The sequence below is a fragment of the Podospora pseudoanserina genome, chromosome 6, assembly GCF_035222485.1.
Source record: "Podospora pseudoanserina strain CBS 124.78 chromosome 6, whole genome shotgun sequence".
NCBI lineage: Eukaryota > Fungi > Ascomycota > Sordariomycetes > Sordariales > Podosporaceae > Podospora > Podospora pseudoanserina.
This window is the reverse complement of record NC_085925.1, coordinates 470,791-488,275: the sequence shown is the minus strand read 5'-3', so window position 1 is coordinate 488,275 and position 17,485 is coordinate 470,791. Positions and strand designations below refer to the sequence as shown.

The window sequence follows — 17,485 nt, the reverse complement described above, 5'->3', positions numbered from 1 at the left end:
TTCCCCGAACTCATCAAGTGCCTGCTCGGCCTGCACCTCGCCCTCGCACTACGTCAGCCACCTCTTTCCGGTTCCATGGCCCCATTTTGCACGATATCGAGTCTCTACCTATTTGCTGGCCGGGAACCTACATTAGCTGGTCTTTTATAAGACTGCAATTGGCTCTGTCTGCTTGGCGATGCTCCCATTGCCTTGTCGTCGGGCTCTGGGACAGCTTACGGTGAGGAGTGTCCGGACAGCTTCGTCCCGACTCCCACCACCCACTCCTACCCTCCTCGACGCCTTCATTAGCTACATCGCAACCTTTTTTCATCACCACGGACGAGCTCAGATGCGGAACCTTACCGTCTCACACACTCGCGCCTTGCGACTCGCAGGCGCCAACCGTCACCTCCGAACACCAACTCGAGCTACCATCCTGGCACACCGCGATGCGACACAGCCTTGCGGCAGCTGGCGAGCCCAGAGCACTGTCGCTGCCAACCCAGTTCTACGACGGGGCTTTCACAACTACTTCATAACTCACCTTCCCTCGTCCTCGCTTCATCCAGACTCGCGATCCTCTGTCGGACCCGGCCACAAGCTTCCTCGATCTGCCTCGACACCACACACGCCAGAACCTGGGTCATCACCAGCCTTGAACCCACCAAATATGCCCGGTCGCGATTTGACGGTAGTCCGTATCCCTCTCCGAAGCGCCAAGCACCACTTTGGTACATCTGTCTCGCGCGGACAGCGGCCATACAACGAGGATACCAACCAAGCAGGGACAATAACGTTGCCAGCTTTCTCAAAGCGTGTACCAACCAGTGTGGTGCGCCAGCCAAGACCCACAGGCGAAAGCATCAATGCTTACAGCGCCCTGGGGGATCCTCAAATATTCTACTTTGGCGTATTTGACGGGCACGGAGGGTCCGAGTGTAGCGAGTTTCTGCGAGACGAATTGCATGGGTATATAGAGGAGGCGGCGGCGGAATTTGAGCTGGAAAGCAGCTTGAAGGGTGATAAGGATCGCAGGTACTCCCTGTCAGACCCAGGGTATTCCTTATCAGAACCAGATGTCTCGCGCAACCAGGAAGAACCGAGGGAACACAATGCTGGGGACGGTTCTGAGCCTCCAGCAGGTCTCAGCAAGACTGTGAAGTTGGAGCAAGAGCTTCTCAATGAGTACCGGCGCACCATTGGAGGCTACTTTCGCCGATTTCATCCGAGCCACTTCACGGCTTCCACCGTCTCGTCCACCTCCTCCTTTTCCGAAGAACCTATGTCATCAACAATTCCTAGCAATGTGCCCGCAACCCTCGAATCCGTTCTGACCTATGCCTTTCTCAGGGCTGACCTCGATTTCGTCACCGCGCAAGCGCGCAAGCCAGATCCAGAAGACGTGATTGTAGAAGACCTGCCTCTTAACAAGGACGAGATCCTGGGCGTCCCGCACCTTCCCCCATCGGGCCATAGCATCGGCGGGCGGGAGCGCTTCAAGGGAGGCTCTACCGCTTCGGTAGCTCTCATCTCGACTCCTACTCCGGCTCCTTTTTGGCATCCCAATGCGCACTCAACGCTGGTTGTAGCCCATGTGGGAGACACGCGTGTCTTGCTGTGCGAGACCAAGACCGGCAAACCTCTGGCTTTGACCACCGACCATCGGCCATCATCGCCAGTTGAGACGAGACGGATGAGTCGATATGCCAGCAGTATGATTACCGATTCTTTTGGAGAGGAGAGAATCGGTGGGCTGGCCAATAGCAGATCATTTGGGGACATGCAGAGCAAAAGGATCGGTGTTTCTGCTGAGCCAGATATCACCAGGGTGGAGATGGGCCCGGCAGAGTACTCGTTTTTGGTGCTCATGTCTGACGGTGTGAGCGGAAGCTTGTCGGATCAGGAAATTGTGGATGTGATTAAAGAGGCCAAGACTCCGGAAGATGGTGCTAGGCATGTGATTGAGTATGCGACGGAGGTGTCGAGTGACGGCGACAACGCGACTTGTCAAGTTATCAGATTGGGAGGCTGGGAGAGGAGAAGCGAGGGCGGCCTGGGGAGCCTGGGTACGAAGGAGATGAGGGACATGAGAAGGGATGAGGCGTTGGACCCAAGAAGACGGAGGAGTTGAGACTTGAGAGGAGTACACTGCGTTTTTAGGCATATTCTTTTTGTTTTATATTTTTGCGAGGCTAGGGCGGAATGCGCGGCGTTAAGGATGATAGAGGAGATATCGTCATGTTAGAAATACGAATAATTTTGGTTATATTTATATCGAGCTCAATTTGGACCATGCTCCTTGATCGCGTTGACATGGTTCGGGGTTGGGGTTGGGTATAATATGTATTTGATTTGGGATAAGAACCTGTTGTCAGTATCTAGTTGCTCTGCCACTTCTGATACGGACATCTATACTATCTTCCTTAGGACCTATCATCTTTATGTCTCTTTCCTCATTGCCCCTAAAACACTACATTTGCAAAATCAAAAAGAAGGAGCCGTGTAAATTGACGTCACACTCCAGGGGTGCATCCAGGAAGGCTTGGCGGTGGCTGTTACAGGAGCGGCGCTGCCTGCCGAAGCTTTGCCGACACGCGGCGGCCGGGCCAGCTCCAACGTCTCTGGTTGTTGGTTGCAACAGCACCATCATCAGCTCCTCCAACCTGCAACTCCAATTCCCAGCACCTCGCTGTACAAGCACATCACCATCCATCTTGTCGCCGGCCATCGCCAATCGGCTCACACGTCGCGATGGCGCCGACAAAGGACACCCCCTTCCGCTCAGCGGACATGAGCATGGTCCAGCTCTACATTTCCAACGAAATAGGCCGTGAAGTTGTCAACGCCCTGGGCGAACTTGGCCTCGTCCAGTTCCGCGACGTAAGCTCCACCACCACCATCCGGCCAGCCGCCTTTTTGGGAGCTTTCAACTAACACCAGACTGCCAATCAGCTCAACGGCGACCTAAGTGCTTTCCAGAGAGCTTATACCAAAGATATCAGACGCCTCGACAATGTTGAACGTCAGCTTCGTATGTTTTCCGCCTGCACCCGCCTCAAACATCCGACACCTCGCTGACCACAGTTAAACAGGCTACTTCCATTCTCAGATGGACAAGGCCGGCATCCCTCTCCGCAAACTCGACCTGGATGTTGAGAACCTCGCCCCTCCGACCACCACCGAGATTGATGAGCTGGCCGAACGATGCCAGGGCCTCGAGCAGCGTGTTTCGTCCCTGAACGAAAGTTACGAGACACTGAAGAAGCGCGAGGTCGAGCTCGCCGAGTGGCGCTGGGTCCTGCGTGAGGCTGGCGGCTTCTTTGACCGTGCCCACGGCAGCGTAGAAGAGATTCGCGCCTCGATCGACAACGACGACGCCCCGCTCCTGCAGGATATCGAACACAACAACGGTGCTGCCGATGTGGAGCGGTCCTTCTCCGGCATGAACATTGGCTTTGTAGCTGGTGTCATTGCCAGAGACCGTGTTGCCGCCTTTGAGCGTATTCTCTGGAGAACTCTCCGTGGTAACCTTTACATGAACCAGGCCGAGATCCCCGAGCCTCTCATCGACCCTTCCACCAACGAGCCCGTCGCCAAGAATGTTTTTGTCATCTTTGCTCACGGCAAAGAGATCCTCGCCAAGATTCGCAAGATCTCAGAGTCAATGGGCGCTGAGGTATACAATGTTGATGAGAACAGTGACTTGCGTCGGGACCAGGTGCATGAGGTCAATGCTAGACTTAACGATGTCCAGAACGTTCTCCGCAACACCCAGCAGACTCTCGAGGCAGAGCTCACTCAGATTTCTCGCGCCCTTTCTGCTTGGGTGGTACTGATCGGCAAAGAAAAGGCTGTCTACAACACGCTCAACCTCTTCTCCTACGATGGTGCTCGCCGCACTCTCATCGCCGAGGGCTGGTGCCCCAAGCACGATCTGCCCCTGATCAGGTCGACCCTCCAGGATGTGACAAATCGCGCTGGTCTGTCTGTGCCAACCATCATTAACGAGATTCGCACCAACAAGAAGCCTCCTACTTATCTCAAGACCAACAAGTTTACCGAAGCATTCCAAACCATCGTCAACGCCTATGGTACCGCCACTTACCAAGAAGTCAACCCTGCCATTCCCGTCATTGTTACCTTCCCCTTCCTGTTCGCCGTCATGTTTGGTGATTTCGGTCACGCCATCATCATGCTCTGCGCTTCGCTGGCCATGATCTACTGGGAGAAACCGCTCAAGAAGGTCACCTTCGAGCTCTTCGCCATGGTGTATTACGGACGCTACATCGCTCTTGTCATGGCTGTCTTTTCGGTCTACACCGGCCTCATCTACAATGATGTCTTCTCCAAGTCCATGACACTGTTTAGCAGTCAGTGGGAGTGGGATGTTCCTGAAGGCTGGACTGAGGGTGATACACTTGTCGGCAAGCTGAAGGACCCCAACTACCGCTACCCCTTTGGTCTTGACTGGAGATGGCATGGCACTGAGAACGACCTCCTCTTCAGCAACAGTTACAAGATGAAGATGAGTATCATTCTTGGCTGGGCTCACATGACGTACTCTCTCTGCTTTTCGTACATCAACGCCAGGCACTTCAAGAAACCCATTGATATCTGGGGCAACTTTGTACCTGGCATGATCTTCTTCCAGGCCATTTTTGGGTACCTGGTGGTTTGCATCATCTACAAGTGGAGCGTGGACTGGTTCGCCATTGGACAGCAGCCCCCTGGATTGCTCAACATGCTCATCTACATGTTCCTCCAGCCCGGTTTCATCGACATTCCTCTGTACAGCGGTCAGGCGGCTGTTCAAAAGTTCTTGCTGTTCTTCGCCGTCCTTCAGGTGCCGATTCTCTTGTTCCTCAAGCCCTTTTATCTGCGCTGGGAGCACAACCGCGCCCGGGCCAAGGGTTATCGCGGGATCGGCGAACGATCAAGAGTTAGTGCTCTGGACGAGGATGATGAGGGCCATGGAGCAAACGGTCGTCCCAGTGGAGAAAGTGACGAGGGCGTTGGTATGATCGCGCAGGGTGTCGACCACGAAGATGAGGAACACGAGGAGTTTGAGTTTGGTGAGGTGATGATTCACCAGGTCATCCACACTATTGGTATGTTTCCTTGCCATATGTGATCCTTGTTCGCTATGCTAACAGGACCGTTTTACAGAATTTTGCCTCAACTGCGTTTCCCACACGGCTTCCTATCTTCGTCTCTGGGCCTTGTCTCTTGCTCATCAACAGCTGTCGGCTGTGTTGTGGAGCATGACCATGGGGCCCGCACTGAAGAACGGCAAGGGCATTGGCGGCGCCATCTTCCTTGTGGTGATCTTTGCAGCCTTCTTCTGCCTCAGCTGTATCATCTTGATTATCATGGAGGGTGTGTCGGCCATGTTGCACTCGTTGCGTCTTGCGTGGGTCGAGTCTTTCAGCAAGTTTGCCGAGTTTGGTGGTTGGCCGTTTGCGCCCTTCAGTTTTGGGACGTTGCTAGAAGAGAATGAGGAGTTGAAGGAATATCTGGGTTAGAGTGTTTTTTTCCTTTTGTTTTGGGACTCTTTCTCTCTGTATAGTTAGGGTTGATGATGGATGAGATGGACGGACGGGTTGTAACTGTATTAGGCAGGCGGGCGCTGATGTGCATATTACAACGAGTTTTTTTGTTAGCCTGTTTGAGTTGTGCATTGCTTTTCTTGTGTTTGACCAGAAATTGAAGTCTTGGACCGCCGAGGGCGGATTCATCTCTTTTCTCTTGGGCGTTGGGCGTGGTCACGAGCAATATACTGATGAGTTAGTTGGTTGCCCGGCCCGCCTCACTTCTTCGCGATCTTCACCGAGGTTCAGGTGGTCATGACAACACCGATGGGTATTGTGGGCGTAAGACGTCTAAGGTACATTGGCCTTGAAGATATGAGAGATATTCCCTCCTCGCGGGGATTGGCCAATGAGATCCTGGAGCCTAGCCAGCCTCGCCAGACAGAAGAGGTGACCAAGCCGACGATCGAGGATGAACTATTTCAAATCACGATGTTCCGGGCGTTTTTGGTGGTGTGTAGGATCCCGTTCCTCCCGTGTCCGGCGCACCACCATTATTACATTTTATGATGTTGTAATGATCGGCTTCCCCACGAATTTTTCGATACCGACAGTCCTGATGCCGATGATCGGTTGTGTGACGGGACCTGCATCCAAACCTACTTCTCCCCCACACACACACCGGGCTGCGGACAGTGTGAAAGCCACCTCCGCGTTTGTTGGTTGAGGGAGATATAGAAACCGGGCGTAGGTATCGATCCAAAGCAGGAGTCATGATCCAAAGGGAGAAGGCGGAAAGGCAGGAACAGGCAATGGGCGTTTTTGGGTGTTGGGGAACTGTTAGGGCCACCCCTCCCTGAGGGAAAGCTGAAAACGAGGCTGTTGATGGGGGGGAAACCTTTGATCATTGAATGATTGTAAATATCTCACATTGAACGCAGGATATCACCCGCATCTTGGTCGATACCCGATCAATATGCGGTTTTTTTCAAGGTATCCCAATTGGTAAGATCCAGGGGTTGGTTGGTTTCGGTACCCTTCCAAAAACCTTCTCCAGCAGACAGCTCGTCTCCTAATTCCCCAACCCACCATCCATCCGATAGTATCTGCAGTTTCGCATGAATCAAACGACAAATAATTTTGTTTCTTATGAAAATCTACACATCTCATCTGAAAGTGCACATTGTACTTAATAACCGCATTGACACCACCACCCAAAACCCACAGACCCGGCCACCACCACCACCACCACCACCACCGAGCACCGACGACTTGTTACCTCACCACCCCCCCTTTGTTTCACAATCTTCACTCCCCCATACACCTAACCCAACCCACTTGACCACCATCCCAAAACACGGCGGAGTGAGTTTCCGCCACCCCATTCTCGAAATAAAAAATATCCACGCGCATCATTACAATCTTCTCCTCCCCCCCGCTTTCTAGAAGCCTTCCATTCTTCTTCTCCTCACTGACGCCTCACCGCCCTTCTGACAGTGACATTCGTCTGTGTTTCGCCCCCCAGGTTTACCAAGCAACCAAACTGTCATGTCCGGGGGGTTGTCTCTTCTAAAAGGAGTGGTGTGGTCTTGAACTCATATGCAAAGATGGTGAAAAGTTGTTCGGCGGTCCAGATTAGGAAAAAGACTGCTTGCTGCTAGCTGTCTTACCTTTGTGCTTGCTTGCTTGCTCGCCATTTGGGTTGGGGTTGCTGCTAACCTTGGTGGTTGCGGTGTAATCAACTGTGTCTGTGTCTGTGTGATCGATCTCTGTGAAAGTCAAACCCGTTAATCTCAGTGTCATGTCAAAGATCTGTGTCTCGCTGGCACCCAAGTGTACAAAAATCCCAGTGAGTGGTAAACAACGTCTAATTTCTTTCTTTATTTTTCCTTCTTTCTCTTTATCCCCTTGGGCTATGCTCTCTGCTATGCGAAATGACCTGCAATCGGCGATATGCTATCCCCCCCAAACACCTCCCCTTTTTCTTCTTTCCTTCCTCCCAACTCCAGAGTAACACACACACCCACACGTGCAACACACGCAACGCAACACAAACAAGTAGAACAACAACAACAACAACAACAATAACAACAACAACAACAACAACAACAGCAACAACAACAACAACAACAACGGTATCTTTGCTTCCCATTCCCCTGCCCCTCCCACCTCCCCCCCAAAAAAACACAAAACATATCCTCCCAACCCACTACCACACACACCAACAACAGTCTCGAAAGAGTGATGGGGATCAACAAAAAAGAACTCTTTGCTTTTGTCACCAACCACCAACCACATTCCCCTCAACTTGTAACAGACTGCCAAAATCCAAGACAACAAAGCAAAAAAAACAGCAAAGTCAAAAACAAACAACAAAAAACTCCAATGCTGTGTATGAAAAAAAAAATAGATATATATAGAGAAAACGCCGGTATCTTTAACTCTCGGTCTCCACAACAATGTCAAGCAGACATGCGCAGAAAAAAAATAAAACCTTGAGAAAAGAAATGCAAATTAAACTTCGATAAGATAGAGGGGGTATACCGATTTTTTTCCACAAGAGAAACAACAGAAGAAAAAACAACAGAGCGAGGGAGAGTGATGAGATGTAAATGGAAAACCCAAAAGTTTTTTTTTTTTTTTAAAAAAAAAAAAAAAAAAAAAAAGTGTCGAAAACGATGGAGCAGGATTTGTTGTGGGCAATCCATTAAATAATGTAATAGTAGAGTTTGTCAAACAAGAACCAGTCGGGAAATCTTTAGGCGACTTCTCACGCTGCCTCAAAAACTGGGACAGCAGCGGCATCAATCATCTCTTCCTCAATCGAGTCTTCGTACGCCAGCAGGGCCCAAACCCTCCAATGAAGAACGCCAAGATGCGCCAGGCGGACGGCCATGTCGTCGATGCCAGCTTCCTCGCGAGGATCGCGGGGGACCCTCTCGCCAAACAAGCCATTGTTGCGATCGCGCAATGATTCGCTGGGACGGTTGGCTCCCATGATGCGACCGCCAGTGGCGACAGAGAAGAGCGAGACAGCAGACATGTGCTTGAACTCGTTGACCCGCTTGGCCAGCTCGGCGAGCAATCGTTGCTGGAACTGCGCTGCAACCTCCTGGAAGAGTTCCTCCTCGATATTTGTCACGGCATTCCGGATCTGGTCCTCGAATCCGGGAAGGGATGGTGGCGCATTGACGTAGCGCAAGATCTGGAGGGCAACCGAGTCGGCAAGACCTCTCCACTTCTCTCTGGAGGTGTTGGCGGGGGGTGCCGTGTGAAGAAGCGCAAGAAGCGAGTTGTACAGGTCAAGAGCCTTGGTCCGGGACTCGGCAAAGTCCATGCTTGGTTGAGCGCACAACTCGCCCGAGTTGCGAGGCGACGAGAAGGTAGATCCCCGGTCGCTAAAGACAAAACTCGAAGGCCGAGAAGACACGAAGACGAACTCGCCCGATGATCGATTGCTCAGAGCCCCTTCCTCGCGGACATATGATGGTACCCTGGTGGACAGATGAGTGATCTTGGAAAGACGGTCCAAGTCCTCGAACTTGCGCATGCAAATCTCCAAGCAGATGCTGTCATACATGTCGGAGCGTAGCTTGAGAAGGCGGTCTTCATCAAAGACAAATGTGCACGGCGTGGTCTCTGACCGGGTGGTAGGAAGGACGAGTCGGGAAAGAGCATCGAAAAAGATGGACATGTTGCCAAAGGCTTGCGCATGAGGCATGGGCGAGTGCTGATATATCCGTTCGGCGTTGCTTTGAGCAGCCTTGTACCATTCCCTGGCCGGTAATACGCTGAGCTTTCTGGACTGGATCTTCTTCATAAAGAAGCGCTGCTCGAAGTGCACAGTGTCCTCGATCAACACCGGACGCAGGCATCGTATCTGGTGGTTGGCAACATCCAACTTCATGGCCTCCAAGACACTCAGCAAACTCCTCATACCCTTTACAAGCTCGGCTGGATCGTTGTTGCGGTTCCCGTTGCTGAGCTCCTGGTACATCTCATCCACCCATTCGTCGCGCATCGGAGCACAGTGCAGCTTCAAAACAGCCGATAGCCACGATGCTAGGGCCTCGAGATCGGCAACGCCACGGTTGAACTGCTGCATCAGGAGATCCACATTCAGCCCTTCGTTCAGGAGTTCCCGATCCCGCTGCGGTACCAATGTCTCGATGATGTCCCGAACCGCAGTAAGGAGTGCCGGGAGGCACCATTTCCCATCAGCATACCTGCTCATGAAGGTTTCCCGGTCCATCACAAACAGAATCAGCTGGTCCAGCAGCGCATTCCAAAACTGATTGGCCTTCTCCTGTTTTCTCCTCCCTTTTTCACCGTCCAAGTTGGGGCGGAAATGGAGCTCGGGATCATAGTTGATATCATGCCTGAGCTTGGGATTGTGTATTATCTTGGTGACATCGAGTTCGCTTAACGTGCTCTTGGTTACTGGTGGCTCGAGCGGGCGCGCGGGTTGTGGTGAGGAGCGACGGGTGGGTGGCGGTCTCCGGTTGGGGCCTTCGGTTAGATATTCGGCATTGGCCTTCTCGTTGGAGTTGGTTGAGCAGGAGGACGGGTTTCTAGACAGTCCAGGCGAAGGACGACCGACTACTGGTGTGGCAAGTGACCCATTGGCGTTGATATCCTGTGTCCCACGGGGCAGATCCTGAGCAGGAGGGACTTCCCTCAGTGATGACTGGACTTCAGGCTCGGCTGGCGGCGCACGGGTTTCCGAGGGGGCGTCTGGCATGGGCTCCTCGCCCGTGGCCGAATCGTTTCTCCTATGGGTAGGCATGTGGCTTTCGAGTCCTCCTCCGGCACGTTGTTCGCCCATTTTCCAACTGTTGACAGCCACGACCTTATGTATCTGTGGGCTGGGTGAATTCGTCGTAAAATTCCGATCAGATAAAGCCCCTTTCCAAGGAGCAATGACAACGTGGGGCAGAGGCCTCAGCTTTTATATATCTATTAACTTGGGAGCGGGTCAGCATGAATCCAACGGCGTCGACGCAATCAAGTGGGAAAAGAAATGGGGAAAAGGTGCAGGGAGCGTGGAGAGCAGGCAAACAAAGCAGTGGGCAACACAGTCTCCATGGAAGACGAGGTCTCGTGAGATCGGGAGCGTGCATGAAGCAATGTAGCCACGGCCGCGCTGTTGGTCGGAACAGGAGAGGACCCTCGACGAAGCACTGTAGCAGCGGGATACGGTTGTGTACAGGTCCAAGTCCTTGATTGTACGAAGGTGAAGCGGAACCAAAAGGGAGAGGGAAAAGTGTCGGCTAACCTGCAAGTTTCCTAATTTCTCAAGTGGTCTTCCTGGACAGCGATGGGAGAAGCCGATTCGACCTCGTCGTGATCCAGGGGTTGTTCTCTCTTCCTTTCTCTATATTCCTTGCACTCGGTTCTAATTCCACACGTAAGCTTGCGCTCTATGAATCTACTATGTCGAGGTGTCGCAGCACAGTACAGCACAGCCAGTGGGCCACACAGGAGGAGGTGAGTGTGAGGCGGTGGGCGGTTGTTGGTGTTGGGTCAGACTGCTTTGCTGGGCGGTGTCGGAGTTGTATCAGTTTCGGGGATTCTCAGTGCTGCAACAGCATGCACCACGACAATGAAATGTCTGTCTATATGTGCCTGTGGTGTAGCTGGTGGGGTGAATGGCGAGCGGCCGGAAGAGGCAGACAAGTGGAGGGGGGAAGACGACGGAAGAAGTAATAAATATAATGAGAAGAAGGAGCGAGAGGAAACAAACGGGTGAGTGAGATGGGGCCGTGGGAGCAGCGGCCGTGATATTAATGAGATTAGTACACGAGAGAGGGAAAAGCGAGAGAAAGCGAGCCAAAGTGAGCGTGACAGCGCGTCCTTTTTGTTGGAGGGATGGCAAAAAAAAAAAAGATCACAAAAAAATAAGGGAGAGGGAGAAACAGTGAGTGAAAGAGTGACACGAAGATGGAGCATGGAGCATGGAGCGAGCGAGTGGATGGATGGATTGCGGAAAGACGAGAAATGGAGGAACTTGAACCCACACACCATACCGCCCACTCCCACTGTCCCAAAACAGAGGGTGCCGCAACGGAGTATCCAGGCGTGCTAGCTGCATCCTGGCATTCAAAGCACATTTTGGTGTGATAATCACACGCCCCCCTGGTTCCTTGGCGTTGACTCTCTGGTGTGTGCCTTCCCGGCCGAGGAGGAGGCGGATGGTATTTCCCATGGGCAGCAGCGGGCAGCAGTGGGCATCGGCAGCAGGCACCGCCCTCGATGGCTTGCGACCTGCGATGCTTCATCATGAAGAGTCAGTCACAGTCGGAACATGTGTCGTCAGGCCCAGCAATGAGCGACATGCCAGCCTCAAGGTTACCACCAACCTCCAACCTCGGGAGCCGGATCTGAATTTTTTTTTTAAGGCGTGGTCGTCGAGATCTGCAACGATGGGGCCGGCGATAACGAGGCAAGCAAAAACAGAACCTGCGGAACCCATTTCACAACCTCCCGCTCGTTGAAGTCGGTCTTCTGGAACATCTCCAAGGTTTGGTTCTGCTTCTTTCCAACGGTCACTGGGCCGAGCCTCACGATTCATTCCTTCTATCTTCTTGGGTTCTGCCCTACGTCCATTAACCTTCAACCCTGCCGTTGGCCCGTGTTTTCTTGTAAGTGACTATCATTTTCGCCGGTGGGTTACGAACCAAGGATGGGGCATTCTGCCGTACCCTCTGTGCTGACCAGAGGTTGAAGTCACGGGCACCGAAATCGCCTGTTCCAGTGTTATCAACCTGTCACCTTGGACGGTAAGTATGTAAGGTCAGTGCCCCATCCTCCAAGCATTTTTGGAACAAAAGGGGCCGTCGGCCATCATCAATCCTGCCATCCGCTGCCCATCACCCGTCACACATCACACAGGGCAGCACACACTCTCTCTCACACACAGCCCTTGGGCGGGCCGCAATTGGCGCCGGTCTCGAACTAATCCTCCCCAGAATCAATGCAGCTTCATAAACATGGCACCAGCCCTTTGGGTGCTCTATCTATCATCATAGCTCCCGCCACAACCCTGCTCGCCCATCTCATACTACAAGGAGCCAAGCTATGGGATTAGCATCGTCCACGGCACTCGGAGGCTTTTTCGGAGCGAAGCGGCCCACTAGATGGCCAACTTGCAGCTCTTGTGGGTGGTAACATAAGCCTGGCGCCAACTGCGGACGGCCCAGCACAGACGAACATGACACCAGCCTCGCTGCCGAGTGAGGTTGGTACGCCGGGCCTGGCGCTGATATCTTTACTTTTTTTCTTATACCGTGCGGAACTAACCATGGAACGCTGCAGTCATACTTTTAACCATTGAATAATAAGACCGGAACATGGAATGATCTGGATTTTCCATTACGAAGCATTCCATCCCCGGAGCCAAGGGGGTTGTGGCTCGATCAAAGAGAGATCGACAGTCTTTTTTTTTTTTTTTTTTTTTTTTTTTTTTTGTCTTTCGAGCGATTCAACCCACAATGGCCATCCCTTGGCTTGGACGATGCCCGTTCTTTTTGATCAATCTCGTATTGCATGTGCCGTTCGGTATGCCCGTGGACAACGACATAATCAAAGGGCAAGACATGCTATGGTTCTGGAAAGACGAGCCATCAGATCTCGCAGAAGCTTGGAAGCCTTTTGGGGGCGTCAACATGGACAGGCAAGAAAATTTCTGCCATCTGCATCCTCCTGCGTCTTGCTTGCTTTCGTTCTGCAGGAGGCGGGCGGCGAAAGCATCTCGATATGCAGCCAGACAACCAGACTGACTCATCTTTGGATACCCGAGAGAAAAAGAAAGGAAGAGACGAGAAATGAGACCGGACCGTACCACAAGCGGCTTCCGAGGATCACACGTGATGCTCTCCCTCCATATCCATTTACAAAAGCAGGGCAGTTTCACGATGAATTCCACAAGCAGATGTTGATGTGCTGACTCCCTCCTGATGGGTCAGCACACACAGGTCAGGGCATCTGAGACACCGCCTTCTCCATCGAGCATGGTGCCGCATCCCCAATAACCACCACCAAGCGACCCGCACGATTGGATTATCCCGCGCTGCTTTCCAGCCACACTTCAACTCAAAGGGCCCCAGCATCTTCGACATCAGATCAAACCTGGCAGTGCTTTCTTTTCTTGGTGCGATGTGTGTATTTCCGCGAATGGGACGGACAATGCCCGCTTGGAATTCCCCTTTGCTGCATTAGTTTGGCTGCTTCTTGCATTAGCAGCTGTCAGCTCAAATGAGTCTTTTCCACTGCTTAGACCAGACCAGACCTACAGAGCACTCGATATTATCCAGCAATCGATATCAGCCGCAGAGCTGAAATCTCGAACCGCTTTGGGGCACACCTTCGGGGACCTCTGAAGGTGAAGAAGAAACGACATCCACCAAGAAGAAGACCCCTTTCACCATCCTCCTTACACCTCCTGGCTGCCATTCGATGGACATGATGATCTGTTCTCTCTTTCTTGTCCGCGATGGGCCCCGATAAGTAGGTTGTTTCTGTTGCCTCGCTTGTGGCCTCTTCCAGAGACTGGAGGGCTGGTCATCTGGTGGTCGGTCGGTCGTGGTCTGATGATGAAGGTCAAATTCTCACATTGCACACGCCCCTCCCCCCCCTGGTCTCGATACCACAGCGCCGGGATAGCCCAGCTTCGGGCTTCGAGCTTGCCAGATGTGGGCGGATCCCCCTAAATATCCCAGAACCACGGCCACATGGCGAACCCGCAGTTTGGCAAATCTTCCCAAGCCTTGACGAGGCCGGCTCTGCCGATTTCATCATTCAGCGGACCGGTCTTGGGTTACGGATGGAGAGATTGGGAGTCCGGGGGGGTATTCTCCAGGGGGGGCCTACCTGCATGTTCAAATTGCCCATTTGGCCATGCAGAACCTCATCAGAACGGCGCCAGCTGCGATCGTCAGTAGCCAGATGACCAAGGCCCACCACCGCCATCGTCGTCCACGCGCGGACACGGGTCACGGGATTGTCTGGTGATAAGAAGAGAATGCAACCTTTTTTGGCCACCACCGGCAACGATCCACGATCTGCTTTCTCACCAAGAAAGCACGCTGCGCAACAACTCAGCTCGCGATGCAACTCCAGCGCAGCTCAGCATGAAACTAAACAGACGGCCTCTGACGCGATAAGCTGAGGCCCAGGCTCGACCAGTGGTGAGTGGCGGCAACGCTCGGTCGTTCATCACCGGCCAGCGACATTGTCACTACACACACACTAAAAAGCAACAACAAGAACAAATCACTATATTTGATGCTTGCTGCACCTAGCTCTCTGGTGCCACCACACTTTGATGCGGGCTGCCTTTTTGGAGCCAGACCTTTTTGCCCTAATGTGTAAAGTTGCGTCTTTCCTGACCGTCGGTGGACATTCTTGTTACCAGTCACACACCCCAAGGGCTTTCCTGCGGATGCGACGATGCGAAGTGTGTTGTCAGAAAGATGGAGCCTGAAGCAAGGCAAAACAGGAATCCGATCAAACAAGACGTTGTTGTCTTGGTGTCAACTCACTTCTGGCCAGAAGTTGTTGGAGATCGACCACGAGTCATAGCCATCCGAATAGCAATGATAGCTAACGCTTTTTTTTTTCGAGGCGGCTGAAAGATTTGATAGGACCGGATGGCTTTTTACTACAAGTGACAATAAGCCCAACAATGCGGCCCGAGGTAGATCTGCTTCTGGATTTGTTCGATCAATTACACCCCCCGCCATCGAATATATGCCTTCTGTCTACCTAAGACACCACCGTGGGTGTGTCTGATCACAGAAATGATTGAGCGGGGTTGGGGCCAAACGTCTAGACAAGTCCAATCACCTACCCATCCGGTGGAACTTGGATGTTCCAGACACAAGATTTGGGGAGAAAGAAAAATACATACCAATTCTGATACCAAAGGAAACCAGACCTCGAATCCAACACAAGACATTGCAATACAACTTCACACAAAGCCAAGCCGGCAACTGTTATGCCATTCATTCAGCTTTTACTGGAAACACTTGTTTTCTGCTTACGCACAGGTTTTTGCTTCAGGCTTTTACCATGTTTTTTTTTTGTCAAGTTTGAGGCGAGCTTGTTGGGTTCAACCTGTCCATGTGAGGTGAAGTGTTCGGCGAGGGTCAAAACTCACCCCCCTTCTCCCCACCCCTGGGCCGATCCACCACCACTCACCCCCCACCCATCCACACACACACACCTCGGACCCTTTTAGCCCTAATCTTTGCATCTGGGGTTCCCTTTCTCGAACCGCCTCACTGGGATCAGTGCACGGCTGCGGAACAGTTCAACCATGCACAAATATATGATAACCATGGAGAGGTACAAATATTCATGACCTTACCATTCTCATTGCTTTTTCTGCCCTCGAATTTACGGACCCCGCATGACTATCCCCGGCCCCGCAATCCGGACATGCCGCCGGGGGCGGAGTCGGGGGGGTCGGTGGACACCGCAACGGCACCGACACTTTTATTCTTTCTTTTCGTTGTTCTCATGTCAGACCAAGGTCAGACGCGCCGGGAGATCATCCGCGCAGAACTACAAGGTTTCATGTTAGGGAAGGTTGTTATGCAACCGAACTGTAAACCGTATGTGGAAAGGGATTACCTAGTGTAACACATGGGGGTGGAAGTTGAAACGAGACAACACCACTACCTACGTCTCTTCACCTTTGGTAGACCTGAATGCTGGGGCGACAACTACAGGTATTCTCGTTTAGAGAACCAGACAAATTATTGACGCGGGATAGGTAGGTAACTTGCTTTGGCATTGCCTGCGGCGTTTCTGAGTGGGACGTGTTGCTTTTCCTTGTTCCTGAGATGCATATAGCCGCTGCGTCTGCTCAGAGTTGAGCTTGCAGCCAAGGTAGTTGGTTGTATCTATCTTTCGGGAGACGGCAGTTTAGCAGTCGATATCTCTGAATAGTCCCGGGGGGTTATCAAGGCTGACTAGGTACCTTACCAGAGCGGGGAAGGAGGGGGTGATCAAGATGGGTGCTCGCATGAGGAAGTTGATATCGAGCTCAAAGTTCCCTTACTCTGGTAAAAGTGATCGAGATGGGTACTTGCAGGGTGGCTACGACATGGCTCTGGGTGTGGGGGCGGGGTTTCCTATGTTCACGGGCTACCGCTGTGTTGGTAGCGACTGTTTGTGCGCGGACTACATGATCGAGGGTTGCGGGTTGAATGATGACATCTGCTCGGTGAAAGGGTGGTGACTTACCGGTGAGGAGCAAACTACTACGCAAGCTGCATTGCGTTGCTGCTGGTAGGCAGGACGGGACGGAGAGAGGGGTGAAGACGCTGCGAGGATCTTTGGGTGAGGAGAAAGGTCATATCAAAATGATGGTGTAGAGGCCTGGATGTGATGAGATTTTCCAAGGCTGAGGCCAAATGTCGAGGCCACCCAAGCCAGATTGATGGTGGTAGGAGATGCTAACCACCAGCACCACGAGCTCAATCACATGCAGAAATGAGTCCTGAATTTTGCAGTCCAGAAACAATTTTATGCAGTTTGCTCAATTCCCAGTCTTCAGCCCCCAATGTTTGCCATGATACTTCGAACCGAGCACACCTTCCAACCTGGTGCCGAGTTCTCGCAAGACTGTTCACTATCAACCCGTGGACCTACCATCCCGACCACCCGTCACATCACCACGACCCAAGTCACAACCTCGGACTCGTCCCTCGACCCAATCATCTCGCCGATTTCAAGTTTTCATCTGAAAAAAATCCCCAAAGCCTATGGCCGCAAACTCGGTCTCCTACCCGTGTTTCCTTCGAGAATCTCAACGGGCCATATTCCTGACCGCCACTCTTTGGGAGAATTCTCCGGATGGATCCCGAGAAGGTGGCCAAGCGGCCGACGGGCATTGACCGCTCTGTCTAACAAGATAATTTTTGTCCCTGCACAGGAAACAAACAACATACGTGGCTTTTTGCTTCGAGAAG

General features: G+C 52.4%; 3 protein-coding genes across 3 annotated transcripts; 2 read left to right on the top strand and 1 right to left on the bottom strand.

Moving 5' to 3' along the window:
• Positions 1-178: 178 nt before the first annotated feature.
• Positions 179-2,113, top strand: PTC6 (Protein phosphatase 2C 6; the record flags this gene model as incomplete). Its single annotated transcript, XM_062948926.1, has 1 exon — positions 179-2,113. One exon carries the CDS (start codon positions 179-181, stop codon positions 2,111-2,113), a length of 1,935 nt encoding a protein of 644 aa, XP_062797140.1.
• A 191-nt stretch (positions 2,114-2,304) lies between these two features.
• VPH1 (H(+)-transporting V0 sector ATPase subunit a) lies at positions 2,305-5,746 on the top strand. Its single transcript, XM_062948925.1, has 4 exons — positions 2,305-2,862; positions 2,935-3,013; positions 3,075-5,090; positions 5,149-5,746. Exons 1-4 carry the CDS (start codon positions 2,734-2,736, stop codon positions 5,502-5,504), a joined length of 2,580 nt encoding a protein of 859 aa, XP_062797139.1. The 5' UTR covers positions 2,305-2,733; the 3' UTR covers positions 5,505-5,746.
• A 2,534-nt stretch (positions 5,747-8,280) lies between these two features.
• SOK1 (Protein SOSEKI 1) lies at positions 8,281-10,335 on the bottom strand (the record flags this gene model as incomplete). The annotated part of the gene is made up of 1 exon (XM_062948924.1): positions 8,281-10,335. The coding sequence occupies one exon, from the start codon at positions 10,333-10,335 to the stop codon at positions 8,281-8,283; it is 2,055 nt and encodes a 684-aa protein (XP_062797138.1).
• Positions 10,336-17,485: the final 7,150 nt, after the last annotated feature.

Excerpts from the sequence above, each read along its gene's own strand:
- VPH1 (XM_062948925.1), top strand. The coding sequence starts at position 2,734 with ATGGCGCCGACAAAGGACACCCCCTTCCGCTCAGCGGACATGAGCATG. Across the intron at positions 3,014-3,074 it reads CAATGTTGAACGTCAGCTTC|GCTACTTCCATTCTCAGATG; the intron begins GTATGTTTTCCG and ends ACAGTTAAACAG. Across the intron at positions 5,091-5,148 it reads CCAGGTCATCCACACTATTG|AATTTTGCCTCAACTGCGTT; the intron begins GTATGTTTCCTT and ends ACCGTTTTACAG.